This window comes from Dipteris shenzhenensis, chromosome 7 (assembly GCF_047967505.1).
Source record: "Dipteris shenzhenensis isolate YYH24624 ecotype China chromosome 7, Dip_SZ_1.0, whole genome shotgun sequence".
Taxonomy (NCBI): domain Eukaryota; kingdom Viridiplantae; phylum Streptophyta; class Polypodiopsida; order Gleicheniales; family Dipteridaceae; genus Dipteris; species Dipteris shenzhenensis.
The window spans coordinates 39,691,904-39,708,277 of NC_141602.1; the positions used below are offsets into that span (position 1 = coordinate 39,691,904).

The 16,374-nt window shown below is 45.4% G+C and overlaps 1 protein-coding gene across 4 annotated transcripts in view; it reads left to right on the forward strand.

The window, feature by feature from the left end:
- The window catches only part of LOC147900328 (flagellar radial spoke protein 4-like), an 89,040-nt gene that overhangs the window by 38,261 nt on the left and 34,405 nt on the right, over positions 1 to 16,374 (forward strand). For all 4 annotated transcript variants that reach the window (XM_087377280.1, XM_087377277.1, XM_087377278.1 and 1 more), the window contains one exon: positions 6,322 to 6,571. In XM_087377280.1, the coding sequence (XP_087233406.1) occupies positions 6,322 to 6,571 (250 nt within the window). The remainder of the gene's footprint in view (positions 1 to 6,321; positions 6,572 to 16,374) is intronic.

Genomic DNA, 16,374 nt, shown 5'->3' on the forward strand with positions numbered 1-16,374 from the left:
GCAGACTCCAGCACACTTTTCCCATGTGTGAGACACAAGGCAAATGAAGGGGCGACATTGCAGATTTCAGACATCATGCAGAGGTATTAGAGCCCACCAGATCCTAGACACTGATTAGGGCTAAAGTACCAGTGTACTAGTATCTTTAGTGTTTCCATCATTTCAGCACTATATCTCAGATACTTCAATTTTTTTATTTATGTCATTTGTACTTTGGGGGGGTGTATTGGACACCTCTAGCTCTCCCCTACATGGGGTGCATTTCATGATGTACTCAGATTTTGGTTTCATAAGCCTCTTTCAGTATTTCATAGACATTAATAAATGTATCTTTCTTTCTTCTCGGGGCAGGATCCATCTATGCGCTTGCTCCTCCTCAACAGAAATGGAGGATAGTCAGAGATGTTAGGTTTGTTGTTTCTGCTCCCACGGATCAGGAGACTCTGTCTCATGTCCATCATATACTATCTCAGACTCTTGATCAACCTCACCAACTCAGCAGGTTCTTCTACTTGATGGAGGACTTGGACTAGTCGGCTCTCATCTAGCCATATCTACAAACAGTGCCACCAGAGTGGAGGTCTCTAGGGTGGCTTGGAGTAGCTCTCTCTTTTGTCAGTGGTTATTATAACTCCATTACTAGGAGCAGGAGATATAATATGCCTAAGGTAGGAGGTTGCCTTTGTCAACAGTTGGCAGCCCTGCAAAAGAAAGAACAGAAAAGACCCTCAAATGTCTGGGTCCATGAGTGCCTTGCTTAGCAAAGGCTCACCAATGGATTCTTATGAATGAGCTTTCTTCTCGCACAGGAGTCTTTTTGGGTTCAGATGGGGGGAGGAAGAGGACAAAGGTGAATCCATGAAAAAGGTATATGTTGCATCTCTAAAAATAGTTGTCAACAACAACAATCCATGTGTTTGCATCCCTAAGAATGCTTGTGAGTGTGTGTGCTCGGTCCAAGACTTTAGTGCGATGTGCCAATACCTCCTTGATGTAAGCTCCTATCCTTTTCGGTGGTCGGTCAAAGAGAATGTGGACGTCGTGCGTGTGGGCATCTTTATCTCATATTTCTCCCTGAGGTGCTATAGGCTTGATAGGTGAGAAGTGTATGGCATTCATCTTGTAGTCCCGTGATGGGCATAGGCTGCAAAGTTGATCCTCTCGTGGCACATTTTTCCATCTACTAGTCTCTACTTGGAGTTCGTGGGAGCTGGTTCGTAGCTAGCATATTAGTTTCGTTTTAAAAAGATCACTCATTGAGATATTATTGTCCCACATAGGGCAGCATGGGATGGATTTCTCTTTTGTAAAAGGCCATCATCTCTGGCTTTGGGATTGCAGTGAACCTGTGGAGATCACGATTTGGGGCTGATCCCTCTTGCCCTCGTTGTCATTCTGCGAGGAGTCAGTGCGTCATTGCCTTTGGGACTGCAATCAAGCGAGAATTGTTTCGAAAGGAGTTGCTCGGATACTCAACATTTTTCATACTTCCCCTTTCTTCATGACTTGGGGCTCGGTCGCATGGTTATCCCTTACTGGGCCCCAGGTGTTTTATGAGGGTGAGCCTTCTTCTTAGGCACTCTCGATCCGCTGACAGGAGATAGAGCACTGCTCTCTTCAGGATGTACCACATATACCTTTCAGAACTTCACATGTTTCAGTGGACATCTCTTAGGAGATTTTGGCCAGCATTTCCTCTTGGCACATTTGGAGAGCCAGATGCACAGAGGCCTTGGATGACACCCAGATACACCCATCACAAGTGTTCACGGTTATTTGGAGTGACGCGGTTCACACTTTGATAGCCATATGGGCTAGCATGCAGGGCCCTTCACGGGCAGCCTCTTCTAGGAGGACTGTATTTCTTCGAGTTTGGAGGGGTTCTCCCTTTTTCTCGGAGGTTGCTACCGGATTGAAATGGCACTATCAGCCCCAATCCTTTCTTTTTGGCTCTTGAGCTTTTCATGCATTGCATGGTGTATCCTGTATTCCCGTATGGAGCTTGCTCTAACGGTTTTCTATAATACTTAATAGAAGTCTCTTTTTTGCAAAAAAAAAAGATGTGGGACTTTTGGCATTTGCTTTGTAGGCTGAAAAGTTCCTTCATTCCCACTAGGATGCTGTCCACACACATGTTGCACTTGTAGTTCTTTATGAATTCTAGGCCCAAGTACTTGTAGGAGTGTACCACCTCCAAATCCTCTCTCTCAAACATGAAAGTGTGTTGCAGGTGTCTTTTCCCAATGATTAGAACCTTGCCCATATGCTTCCCTATTATATTTATTTGTGGCAAAGGCTATGAGTCTCTACCTTCGATATAAGGTGGGCATCCTTGGTTTGAGACTCCCCTCAAATGAGATGAGGAGCTATTAGACAATGGACTTGTAGATGACACAAGGGTTTACTTGAATGCCTCTCCTGAGACCCTTACAGTATTCAAGACGGATTCGGATTTATCTTACCTTGCAGTAGGGAAAGAGATTAATTGACATAAATCCAATGGATTTGGGAAATGATGAGGACTCTTCTAGCTGGGATTTGGATTTCGGCTTCATATGGGTTGAAAGAGGCCTCTCTGTTGGATTTTCGGGCTATTAGGTTGGCATATGCATTCTTCTTTACAACAATTTGCTCCATGTTGGAGAGTATCATGATGAAACTCTTTTTTTGGAGTTCGACCCCTAGATCTTGCCTCTAGAGTGGTAGTTGTTAACCAGATGTTGCTAGCCACTACCCATTTTTGCCACTCCAAGGATTGCATTTCACAGCTTAAGAGGCCTATCGAAAACTTTCTTTGGAGCGGATGGATGGGTCTATAGATGGGAGATCTAGAGTGGCTTGGGAGACTTTGATTCTTACGACCCAAGAGGGAGGGTAAAGCAAAGATGGAGGATGAGTCTAGCCATGCGGAGATTCGGGATTGCCACAGTATCCTATGTCGGACGAGGCTTCTATCTGCTCCGTCTCGACTCTGCTAAAATGGTGGAAGAGATCCTGGACCGGGGCAGCGTCCCCTTCTATGATTTGTTGGCTATGCAGTGGTGTATCATGCCAACTTCGACTCGGCAATAGAGCTCCAAAATGTCTGCTCAGTATGGATCTCATTCCTAGGCCTTCCCTTCATGCTCAGACCTGGTGGTTCATGAAGTTGCAAGGGAACTTGGGCAGGTCATCTTTGCCCCCCCGCCTCGGGCAGTTGAGACAAACCCCACCCCGAGAGTATGTATCATGTGGGATATCTCTCAGAAACCACCCGATGTGGTGGATTTGGACTCAGGGACGTTCGAACCGATCAGGATCCGGGTCAAATTCAGTCCCTTCCCTAACGCTTGTTTCGCATGCAGAGAGATTGGTCATTTCGCGAGACAATGCCCTCATAAAGCTACTGCAGGGAAGAAGGAGATCCCCCAAGGTGACATGCAGGTGGAAGCTCTGGTATGCGGCATGTAGGTGGAAGCTCCGATACACAACATGTAGGTGGAAGCCTCACTGGTGGATGTGGCACAAAAGGAAGGACGAACTAGGCAAGGCAACCTTGAGAAGATAGTGGAAGAATGCATCAAGAGCAAGGCCCCCTAAAGACCTCTTGCTTTGACGGTGGCTTCGTAGAGGTCTAGAGTTTCCCCATTGGGTGAGACATCCTCAGCGAACCAGATGGTTCTACCTCAGAGGCTTGGCCTTTCGGAGGAGGACATTCAAATATTTTCCAAGAAAAATCATCAGAAGGAAAACAGTGCTGGCAAGAGCAGCGGGAAGTAAGGTAAAAACAGTAGGCAGAATATGTTCAAGGTGTTGGGCAACTCTAATCTCTTTGTTAAGCATGCAGGTTAACTATACTGACATGGAACGTGCACGGGATGGGCCTCAAGGCCAAGAGATGGATACTCGTGGAGAGAATACGTCAGTGGAGGGTGAACATAGTATGCCTTCAGGAGATTAAGCTTGGTGAGGAGGATGCTTTTTTCCTAGCAACCCTCTTCAAGGAATTCGACATATTCACTGCATGCGGGAAACGAGGTGCTGGCGGGACTGCTATTCTATGTTATTGATCCTGATATTGAATGCAGATCTTTGCTTTGCAAGCTTGTGGTCAGAGGACTTATGCTAGGTTTGGAGCCTTGGAAATATTTTTTCCTTTGATGCATTGGGTCTTGCACTCCCTCTTTGGGCACTGATTGAATGTATACTGTTAGATAGAAATTTTCTTCTACAGACATCAAGATGCCTCCTCACCTCTTATGGCTGTTGTTGTCAAAGCTTGGCAGAGCTTCAAGAACTCATCGTAGAGGGTTTACTCCATCATGTAGGATGAGATTGATAGGCAGCCAGCTATGTGGAATGATTGTATATTGGATGAGCTTGATAGACCTCTTGGTGCCTCAGTATATATGCATTGGTCGAGATGGAAGAAAGGTCTTGCTTCATGTGTGGGTCCTTGGAAGGTTTTCAAGAACCTTCTTGAAGAACATAGACTTCCGTCGCGACTAGTAATCTCAGAGGGAATGGTAGGCAGATTGCGTAGATAGATGCAGCTATACATTTGGAGTGGGCCACTAGAATAGAAGACAGCATAGACCTATCAGGTGGATGGGTGCTTTCTCAGGCACATGCATCCCTCTTTAGGTCATACGTCTCTTGTAGGATAGAGGTGAGTTGGTTTTCAATGTGCAGTTTAGAGGTAGGTTGGTTAAATTTTTGATTATGATGTGGTTTTTGATGCACACCTAGAGCCACTCGGAGTAGTGGGCCTTGTTGAGTAGTTACTTTGCTTTTGGCTAAGATATAATTTGGAGGCGGCGGTGGCCCCAAAAAGTAACTTGATTGGGATCCAAATGAGAGGGAGTGGATTGTAGGAGACAACCGTTTAAAGGGTCTTACTTTTTTGACTTCATAGTAAATAATGCGAGAAAATTCCAGGTTATTGCGAGAAATTGGAGACCTTCTAGAGCTCACCATTGGGAGGCTTTTAGATCACTTTAGAGATCAGAGTCCATTTCGCAGGAGGTTCTGGATATCCCCTCAGGTATAGAAACTTCACTCTCGCTTTCTATTCATGGAGGGATTGCAGTAAATCAGTGGAGAAATATTTTTGGGGTCGATCCCTCTTGTCCATGGTGCTTATCGACTGAGGAGTCTTTTCAGCCCTACCTCTGTAGTGTAGAGCTAAGATCATTTGGACTGGTATAGCAGAGTGTTTAGGCAGGTTTTTCCTCTATTTGTTCATTGCTTGGGGTTCAGTTGCCTGGCTTTCACTTCTAGGCCTCATGTATTTTATGAATCGAGACTCCTCTTGGACTATCATGGTGCGGCAACCATTGTGTACAGTTTTGTCAACTTCATGCACCTATGTCTCTTAGTACACATGCATCAGTGGGACACTTGCTAGGAGATTATAATGAGCATCACTGCCGGGCATGTATGCAGATCTAGATCCATAGAGGCTATGGATGGCACCTAGATCCACCCAGCTAATACCATGGCCGGTATCTAGACAGAAATTGTACACACCTTGATGGCTATTTGGTTGGAGGATGCAGGGATCTTCTAGGTCTTCTTCAGCCAACAGGACGATTTTCTCAAAGAGTGGAGGGGTTGTTCTTTCTGTTCACAGACCATCACAAGCATGGTGTGGCTCGCTTGGAGGCTTCACCCCACAGCTCATTGTATCAAGTTTCCTTTAGTCTCATAGACCCTTTGGTCTTCTGAAGACTTTTCATAAACTTTCTTTCTCTCTTTCTCTATACATACATACATACATAAACTTTCTTTCTTTCCAGCCAAAGTCTTGGTTCTTATCAGGTTTTTCATTTGCTCAGACTTTTTGAGTGGTATATTACCACAGGTTTTTCATGCTCCACATGATGCATCTATGGCTTGAGTTTCTTCTCTTGGCTGTTTCTTTCATACTTAATAGAAGTCTATTTCAAGGGGGAAGATCTTTTTGGACAACTGAATTAGCGAAAACTTTTGATAATGACATATCCTCTCTGCTAAAGTGCACCTGTGATGATTCTAAAACACTGATGTGTTGTTAATATGCATATGGTCATAATACTTAAGGAGGTCTTCTTCCCAATTTCAATGGCAAGTCATGGTTTGGATATGAACTGTATCACATGTTACATATAGGTACCTGCGTCAAGGCCTAATATTAACGTTGCTTGAGTTTTCTTTTGAAATCTTAGTGTCACAATAACAGGTTTTTTTGTCGGTATATTCTGAAAATCATATACTTTTAACTAGGAGTTAGTGAAGAACTAGCAAAGATCAAAATTTCATGTTAGAACATTAGCTTTGTTTCAAAAAACATTATTTCTGCAGGAACTATTATATTTTTGAGACCAATAAGCTTGAAGGTGATCAGACAGAAAATTCTAATGAGATGGAGACGAAAAGTTCTATTTTTGGAAGACCAGTTGAACTTATACCTCAGGAAAAAGAAGGAACAAATGCACATCTTTATTGGGCTTGCAGCAGGCTAGGAGAAACATTTACCCGTTTGCCTGATGTTACGCCTTTGCAAATCAACACAGCAAGATCTTTAAAAAAGTTACTGACAGGCAATCTCAATGTACACACATCTTTATTCAACATATTATTCATTTTTAGGAAAAAAAGGTGTTAAAATGAGATAAACTGTAGACACGTTACTTAGTTAGATCTTCATATCAGAATGGAACAGCTGCATTCTTTCATAGAAGCATTTTTTCCTTGGGAGTTGATATGTGTTTAAGAAAGGATGGATAATGATTGACAAGAAATCATATAGGGATAGAATAGAGGCAGTTTATCCCTTTTAAATACAAAAAGGCAAGGCTTCTGTGATATGTTTAGCCGTTTAACATGAATCATGTATTATAACTTACCGGAAGAGAACTTATCTGGTTGGACTAGTAGAGGGTTCGCCTTCACTCAAGGGGCACAACATGAAGGGTTGGCCTCTTCTTGTATTCTATGGTTTTTCAACTTATAAACATAGAAGTTTCATGGATTCAATGACAATAGAGGCCCAAAAGCTAATCTATACAATGCTCATATTATTAGCAGATCTGTACGTGAAGCATGTGGGGTTCTAGGTTCTTGAGTTTATTTTTATTCAACTTGTTAGATAACACATAAAATCTCTGGAGGATAACCTACATCAGGTAGGAGAGCCAACAATGGCAACTCCCAATCTTGAAGGAAAAGAGAATACATATATCAGGTGGAGGTCCCTGGTGTAAACAAACTTTATATGTGAGAAAATTGAAAAATGAAGAATTTGTATTAGGCCAGCATAGGCAGATCCCATTCCTGAGATAAGCCTTTAACAATAAACAAGTCAGTGTGTATAACATACAGTGTTAACAAAGAGAAAGTGCCACAATCCCACACCCTGCAGGACTTTGCTATTCTATCTCTAGGAAATTAATAATTTTATGGACTTCCACCCCACTAGGTTCATAGGGGGTGCATCATGTCCAACCAAATTCCTAAACCTATTCCACCCCACTAGGTTCATAGGTTGTGCATCATGTCCAACCAAATTCATAAATGAATTCCTTCTATTCGCTATCTGACCACCTTCGATATGGTGCCTGCATCGTGTATGCCTTATTCTCCAAATGAAATTGCTATATCCTAATCACCTTGTTTAGAGGGGAGCAAACCTTTAGAATGCTTTGTACTCTTTGCTTCTTCTAAGAGCCAACTCCAATATTGTGTGAACAGGTACCTAATGCAATGTTCCTATGCTGAGCAAGGCACAAGAAGATGGTGCTGAATGGTTTTTCTGAGATTCTGTTATGTGATTTTATGGTGCTACACCAGATCTTTGTTGACCTACATTTGTCCATCCAACCTATCTGACTCGGTCTAGATAGGTAATGATCTGGAATGAGGCATTTGTGTGGAGGGTCTCCCTGCAAACTCTGCTAGGATTTCGTGTGGGCTAATTCTTCCCCTAGATCATGCAGGATAGCATCATGACCTGCAGCCTCTCATCCTCTCCAGGGGCTACTGTCCAAAAAGAAAATGCATATGCTGTCTTCTCTATTCCTTCATAGGACTGTTTTCGCTTGGTTCTCACGACCTGCTCACTGCGCTCCTGCCTGCCCCTCATTTGCTAATACTTTGCTAGGAGTTGCAAAGGGCTGTGGTAGGATGCGCAATGGATTTTCTTTTTTTTCCTCTCATACATGTTCTTAACCTATTTGCATGGTTCTGTAATAGTTTGCTGCTGTGGATTTCAGTTCGTTGCTCCACATCCAAAAACTGTATCTCATACAGTATCTCTCACCCGAAATCCTCATCTCATGATCCGCTTTTCTCCACGCCCTCTATCTCTAGAGAAATCCTGTCCCTCATCCTCTAGATGTTTCCTCTATCCTTTCATTTACACTGAACCTTATTCCTTTTAAAAACTAACTACTCTACCTCCCTCCACCCCCCACACCCCCACAAAAAAACAAAAGGAACATGACCCTGTACTCGAGCTCTAGTTACCTGTTCAATGCAAACCTAGTCACATCCAAAAGCTCTTGCAACAATGCACCTCCGTTTGGACTCCATGGTAGAGGTGAGTTTACAAACCACCCTGACACGGCCTCCCACACGTGTTACTAAAACCTGCACACCACTCCAAATAGCAACGAAATAAATTTTCACCGAACATATTCCTCCCAGCTGTGGAGTATGCAGTGTGTGCTTAGCTCCCAAGAAAGGGCCATCAACCTGTATCAAAAACAAAATGTGCAAAATTGCCATCCATATAAAAGAACTCATCTAGAGAATCAAGGCCCCACTAGCCCCCACATGCCTGCTGCCCGCAGTAGAAATATCAAGATCCGAATAAAAAAACTACCATGTAGCGCATCAATCCATGCCACATAATGCCTTCCCCAACATGGCCAAGGTATAGGCCCAAAAACACTGCCACATCTAAAAGGAACCGTCATAGGGCATCCCCAAACAAGAGTCTTCTGCAACTATCTCAATACCAAAGACAGCACATAACTCCACTGATTATTAGGCATCACAACTGTAGCATGAGCCTGGCTCATCTCCACATAAGCCACAGCCTTCGAGGTCACCTCCACAAACATAGATCCTTCGGAGCCACCCAGTCCATGATCTATAATTGAAGACTCCTCAACAGGCTCCACTGCCTCATCTCTGCAAGCTCCAATACCCTCAGACACATCACCTAAGTCATCAGTGAAATCTAGGAGTAAATGAACATCCTTCCCATCTGAAGAATGCTCATAGAAAAGATTTGAATGGCACCAACCCTTAGGCATATCATTACACTGACTACTATGTATCATGTCTGCAATGAGAGCTTCACCCTCACTCACTTCCTTTGTCAAAGCATCTAAGACCTCAACCTCCTCATCATGCACACCTCCTGAGGAGCATCTAGGTATAGTGGAAGCTGAAAGTTTCCATCACAGCCAGCAATAGAAACTGCATTGAGAATAGGATCCAAAAAAGGAGCTCCCCTACAACTAGGGAGGTCCCCGTATAGCAGCTTGTGAATGAGGATCAGCCTCCTCTATGAGTTGGACCATAGTAGATATTTACACATGTAAACAATTACTAAGATCAGTGTGGCTGTTGGTCACTAAATCATTGAGAAGTACTATACATATACAAAAATCATGAAAAATTCTATACATTGTTATAATTGAGAAGTAATATAAACAATCTCTCTAGTGATGCATTTGCATTGAATTGTGCTCTCCCTCCTACGCAATAGCTGTTGCAATGTTTTGTTAGTAACAAATGAAGACAATGAATGAATCATGTAAATATAACAAATGAATATAATAACGAACCATTTTCTAAACATTCTATGTATCTTTTTATTGTTGATAATGAATGAGAATTCTTTTGAAATACTGTCCTTTGTCTCCACAAGAATGTCATGACGTAATTGGGCTAGCGCACAACATTGTCTTATCGAGATTACACTTACTAGTATTCCATCTTCATAGACCTTGATCTCAATACTTCATTTTCAGGGCCAAACGAGTTAAGGTCTTGGTCCATTGGAACTAATTTATCTACAACTAGTGTCCTTCTGGTCACGTACCATCTCCTTTTCCTCACATACAATCACATCATCAACCTCCTTTTCCTCTTCTACTAAACCTTTAGGCAACATTGCGTCAACACATATTGCCTCTAGAAAAACAGATTTAAACTTTCTTGCCATACCACAATACTCAACCACATTCTGCAAGGTCCATTCTTTCTTTTCAGCAGAGTCTTGGACCATATCGATTCGACGTCATCTAGTTGAGACTTGTTCTCTAGAGGATGTGCCTATGTTCCGCTATAGACCAATACATGCTGATGGGGATACCGCTTGGGAGATGTTGGCTAGCATCACTGCTTGGTAGATTTGGAGGGTCAGATTCACAGAGGTCTTAGAGGGATCTTAGGTCCATCCCTCGTACACCCTGGCCATTAAGCTATCTACATGTGAGTATTTTGGTTATCATTGCCTAGCACTTGTTCTTTCATTTTCCTTTCCATTTTGCTTTTCCTGCTTGCTTCCTCCTCTGATCCCTTCTCGTCGTCTCTCCTTTTCTTGCCCCTCTCCGCCTTTCTCCCTTCTCGCAGCATTTTTGGAACCTCGATTGGTGATGAATCCTCCCTCAATCAATCCTACTCCGCCTCCACCAGTCGTGAAAACTATCACATTTTCAAAAGACGAGTTGTAGCAACTCAAGAAGGATGTAGAGCATGAATGCTCGACCACTTTGATCGCATGCACGTATGGGTCTCACCCTTCCACATCACAAGCTAAATCCTGGATGCTTGCGACGCTTCCCCCAAACATCACCCCTCGATTTAAAGATGTTTTCCTTTTGGGACGAGGTTTTTTCCAGGTTGTTTTTGACTCTCCAGAGGCTGCGAGCGCCGTGCTCCAAGCCCGTTTTCTATACCTAGGACACAGGAAGATTTTCTTCGTTGCCTTCTCTCTAGGCTTCGACCTTGTGGAGGAGGATAAGGAGGCATTTTCTCTCTTCATTAGGTTTCTCGTGCTCCCCTATGTCTACCATCGCCTTCTTCATGTCATTGGGGAGCACTTTGGTACGATCACTGAGATACTCCCCTCCCTGGGTTGCCATTGACAGCTGCAGAGGCAACCAGGTCTACCGGGGTCCCTAGAGTTAGGATCCTTACAGAGGACCCTAACATTTCGGATTATTATATCTTGCTTCAATGCTTGGATGAATCTTTCTTTCGGCAAAGACTAGAGGTTGCAAGCAGATAGGACCAGTGCAGGATCTGCAGGACCCTTGTGCATTTTTCCCAGGAAGAAGAAAAGGCTAAAAAATCCTTCTAGTACAGCAACTCCCCTTTGACCTCGATAGGGGGTGGGACAGCTCCTACACCTGCTCCCTGACCTCGACAAGGTGGTGGTACTACTACTCGACCTCAGAGCCCTCCTCCTCGGCAGAGTGCCCCTTCGGTACTACCGCCTCCTACCTCCGGTGCCTCACGTCCCCCAGTGGCACCCACAAACTACAGCACTTCATTGGGTTTCAGTTTGTACTTAGCCTCCACCCCCGTCAGTTCATGGGGACGCCATCCTCTACTCCACCTCCTTAGGAGCTTTGGAGTCTCCTGTTTTGGTTGTTCCCAGTGTTGCACCTCACGCAGTCCGGAAAGCTTCAGCTACAGTTGCTGACCCGATTGCAGCTTCTCCCCCAGACCCATTGGTTGCCCCTCTCCATACATCGTTAGCCTCTCTGTACAGCCCTGTCGTATCAGTCCTGTATAGTCCCGTCGTACCTAACTCTCCATTAGTTGTACCTCCATCGTACACTCTCTCCCCATAATACCTCTCCGTACAGTCCTTTCCCTCACCCCAGGCTGAGCTGAGCCCTTTGGCTTAGCTTCGGGGTTAGCGTCAACAAAAGGGCACATTAAAGTTTGCACAGGCCATTATGGAACTCCCGAAGATGAAGACTTTCACCTCTACACCGATTAGAAAGCCCACCTACTCTGATGTTGCAGCCTCCATATCGACACCTAGCCTCTATGCATTGCACTACAAGCGGAGGATTGGATCTGATCCACAAGAGCAAATATGCTTTTTACAGCAAGAAGTGAGAGAGCTCAGGCTTATGGTTGCAGCTCTTGGAAGAAAGGTGAAGGAGATGGAGAGCAAAGGCAATCAAGAAATTATTGCAGAGGTTATGGAATAATAGAACACATCTCCAATAGCGCCAACACTTGTCTCCACGGTTGAAGAGATGATCACGACTTAGGTAAGCTCAGCCAAGAAAGAAATGGCTATTTTAGCCAACAACAAATTCAACAAAGCAGATCTATATACAGAGGTAAAAGAGCAGGAAGCCATAGCAAAAAACAAGAAGAGATTGTGCATAGGGGGGCTGCCAGAGGATTGTATGGGGTGTCCTGTAGATGATTTTATGGAGGGATACACAGTAGAAGAGCACCAGTCTCAAGAAGGAGATACCACAGATAGAATGGGATGAAACTGACATCAGTTGGATCTCTCAGAAGGGAACACAAGTACAAGTTGAGTTCACAGAGAGGGCAGGTAAAGTCAAGATTCTCCGACAAACAAACAAATTGAAAGGCACACGGGTATGGATATCTGAGGAGCTTACCCAAATCAGCTCAAACAAAGGAATGTTGAACTTACTAAAGTGAAGGATGCACGCAAAGATGGAAAATGGGTAGTATATAGGGATGGACAAGCCTTGATCCGTGATTTCAAATCTAAACCCAAAGACTCTCAGTCTTAAACTGATGTTGCTCAAGCCGTTTTTTTCTAAGGTAAATTAGTAGCTAGTTATGCATCTAAATAAACTGGGGCTAAGCTGATGTACTCCCCCAAAGACTCTTGACCAGACCCTTGACCCTGTTTATGTGAGCCATTTGGCACACGAGCTCCCAGGTTTACTACGTGGGGACAAGGTAGACCTCACCCATGCATCAGACACCCTTGCCACAGTGGTCACGAACACAGCTATCAGATCTTTCCCTACGACTCGGCTTGGGCGCGTTTCGGTGGGAAAGATGCCTCAGAACCTAGTATGATGATGAGTGCAGAGAGATGAGAGCTCGCCTCACACCTGAGCAAGCCCTGGGCCACCTGACACCACCTGAGGCATAAAGGATCTAACGACGGCTGACACGCCGCAACCGGCGGGCTTTCCTCACCCATAGTGTTTGGCACACATACGCATGCTCTCTCTATGATGTTCGGATGCAGGCACCACCTGATATGTCCGCTATGCCCAGACCCACTGCTTGTCACTTGTTCACTGCACAGAACGTGCAGGCGGCACTCTATCGGCTACATAACCGGAGAGTACAGGATCATGAGGGGCTACAGACGGAGCCTTTCGCACACGGACATGAGGTTTTGGCCCTGATCCTAGCATAGATGTTCAACCACGCCATATGCCACGGCTTTCCACCCTCTTGGAGCACTACCACCATCGTCCCAATACACAAGGCAAGTGACCCCATGGACACTGGGAATTACCACACTCTCATGATTGGCCACACTCTGCCCTAGATCTATGGATCTGTACTAGAGAGAAAGATCAGCAGTCACACAGAGGCACATGGGCAGCGTGCCCTAGGACAGGCAGGATTTTGGAGACAGCATTCCATCCTAGACCACATCTTCACACTGAGGGCTATCATTGAGGAGGCGAGGTCGAAGCGTCATAAAGTCTATGCCTGCTTTGTAGACTTTCGGAAGGCTTTCGATACTGTCCCACGATCCCGCATGATCAGGAGACTCCAGGAGATGGAGATCCCAGAGGTTCTGATTTGGGGGGTGATGAGCCTATATGAGTCCGTCAAAGGATGAGTTCGTGCCCCAGGAGGCCTATCAGGCTGGGTGGAGAGTACAATTGGGATGAAACAGGGATGCCCACTCTCACCGACTCTCTTCGGCCTCTACATTGATGAGATCACATCCTTCATAGACTGCCTGGAAGGCGAGGGGTCATGGCTGATTTGTTGGTACCGATACTACTATATGCGGATGACATAGTCCTCTTGTCGTCCTCAGCAGAGGGTTTACAGAGACATCTAGAGGCCCTTGAGGAGTTCTGCACAGAGAGAGATCTGACAGTTAACCTTGGGAAGACCAAGGTTATGATCTTCAACACCTCATACCCAATGCTCCATCGACATAGCTTCACTTGCCGAGGTCAGCCAGTAGAGATTATGCAGTCCTACACATACTTGGGTGCAGTTTTCACTGGGCCAGCTTTCACGATGATCCATGCAGATCAAGCACGCCTCACACGAGGATATGGTGCTCTAGCCCTGCTAGAGCGACAGTTTTCCCAGGCGCACTTCTAGGACCCACCGACGAAGTGCTGGCTTTTCGACACCCTAGTGAGACCAACTGCCATGTATGCAGCACCGTTCTAGGGGTGTGATATTTCAGCAGCAAAGTGGAAGATATTTGAGCGTAATCATGGGATCCAGGATGATTCGTAGTAAGCCCTCAGTCCCCCATCAGATAGTACAGGCAAAGTTTGCTATGACCCCTCTTCAGATCGATGCCACCTTTCAGACAGTGACCTTCCTCCATAGAGTCTGGGACCTACCTCGTGAGAGGCTACCGAGACTGGCATTGGAATCCTCTATCCGACTGGCAGAGAGTGGGTTTGATACAGCATGGTATGCATGCGTCTCTGCTTGTTCGCCAATCATGGCATTCAGATGGACAGGCTCCCTCCTTTTCAGTATAGCATGGATGCACCCCCTAAGCTGATTCTGCGAGATGAGATTAACCGCATCATACGGTTAGACCTCCTCCAGCTTCACACACTTCGGACTAGGGCGGGGGGACCAAGAGTTCCCCACCAAGACCCAGCTCTACTATGACCATTTCTTGAGAGTATCGGAGGATGGCCTCATCATCAAACCCCAGTATCTTGAGGACAGAGGAGTCTCACATGCAATGAGGATTGCCATTGGACAAATGCGAGTCTCCTCCCATCAGCTGAGGATTGAGGCAGGGAGAGCTACAAGCATACCCAGAGAGCAGCGGAATTGTATGCTATGCACGATGGGTCAGGTCGAGACTAAGGAGCACTTTCTTTGTATGTGTCCCGCCTATTACGAGATCCGAGGGCGCTACCATTGCCTTTTTCAGGAGGGACACGGGTTTGGCCCAGTCTCACGGCTGATCCACTTCCAGGATCAGGTCTGTATTGGGCTCTACCTGATGGAGATGCGGAGACACAGAGAGACACTACTGCGATGGATCAAAGAGCAGCAGGATGCGACCACCACGTCACAAGACACTGAGGTGGACCGAGCGTAGAGGTAGGTCACCAACTTCTATGCATTTGAGTCAGCTCCAGGGCACTCAGGAGTAGAGGAGGAGGAGCTAGCTGACATGAGAGATAGTTGGGTCAGTAGAGGTAGTCGACACGACACCACTACTAGACGAGGGTCACGGGGATCAGAGAGCACACACGATTGAGGTTCGACCTATCTCAGCTCTTCTCAGAGTCAATCGATAGAGACGCGGCATTACACTTGACATCACCCATCGGATCCAGAGATCGAGGAGACCACACCCCCCACCACAGCGCCAGACAGCTCAATAGATGCAGATACATGAGCTCTTTGTGTCACACCAGAGAGCTATCATGGAGCCTGGATACATGGAGCCAGATCATGTTCTTGGAGCATTAGCCCTGAGCGCTTGACATGCCTCACTCATGTTACACACTATTTGGCTTTTCTAGCCTGACTTGATATGATGTACTACATTAGTATTTCAGTTTATGTGTTTTCTAGTACTCAGCAAGGGCCTTAGCGAACCCTTCGCTCCAGCCCACTGTGGCTTGTTTAAGTTTACTTTGTTCCTGCACTTTGTCCCATAGGCCCGTGAGGCCTCCCGCGGACGTTAATACATCTTTCTTTCTTTCTTTCTCAGTCTCTAACTGATGTTGATGATTTTGGTGTGTGTTTTTTTGTCCCATAGACCCGCGAGGTCTCCTGTGGACGTTAATATATCTTCTTCATCTTCTTCTCCATGTCACAGTGGTAGCCCCTCTCCCTGACCTTGCACATTCTCTAGTTGGAGGGGCCTCTGTAGCTTTTCAGAAACAGGTTTCTCATGAGCAATCTTCAACTCCTCTCTTGGATAGAGGAACGGGAGTTGGGTACCCCGTTGATACACTTCCCTCTGAAGGGATCCTCTACACCCCTGTGTCAAGCCTGATTCACAGAAACTCCTTTTCTACCATGGTAGATTTCTCAGAGGAGGATTTTGTGCCCTCTACTTTTGGTGAGGCAGTGATTGGGATTCCTGTTGATAGGGCTTCTTCTTCTTCAGGTGGCAGGGTGTTTTCTCATGTTGATTCTAGC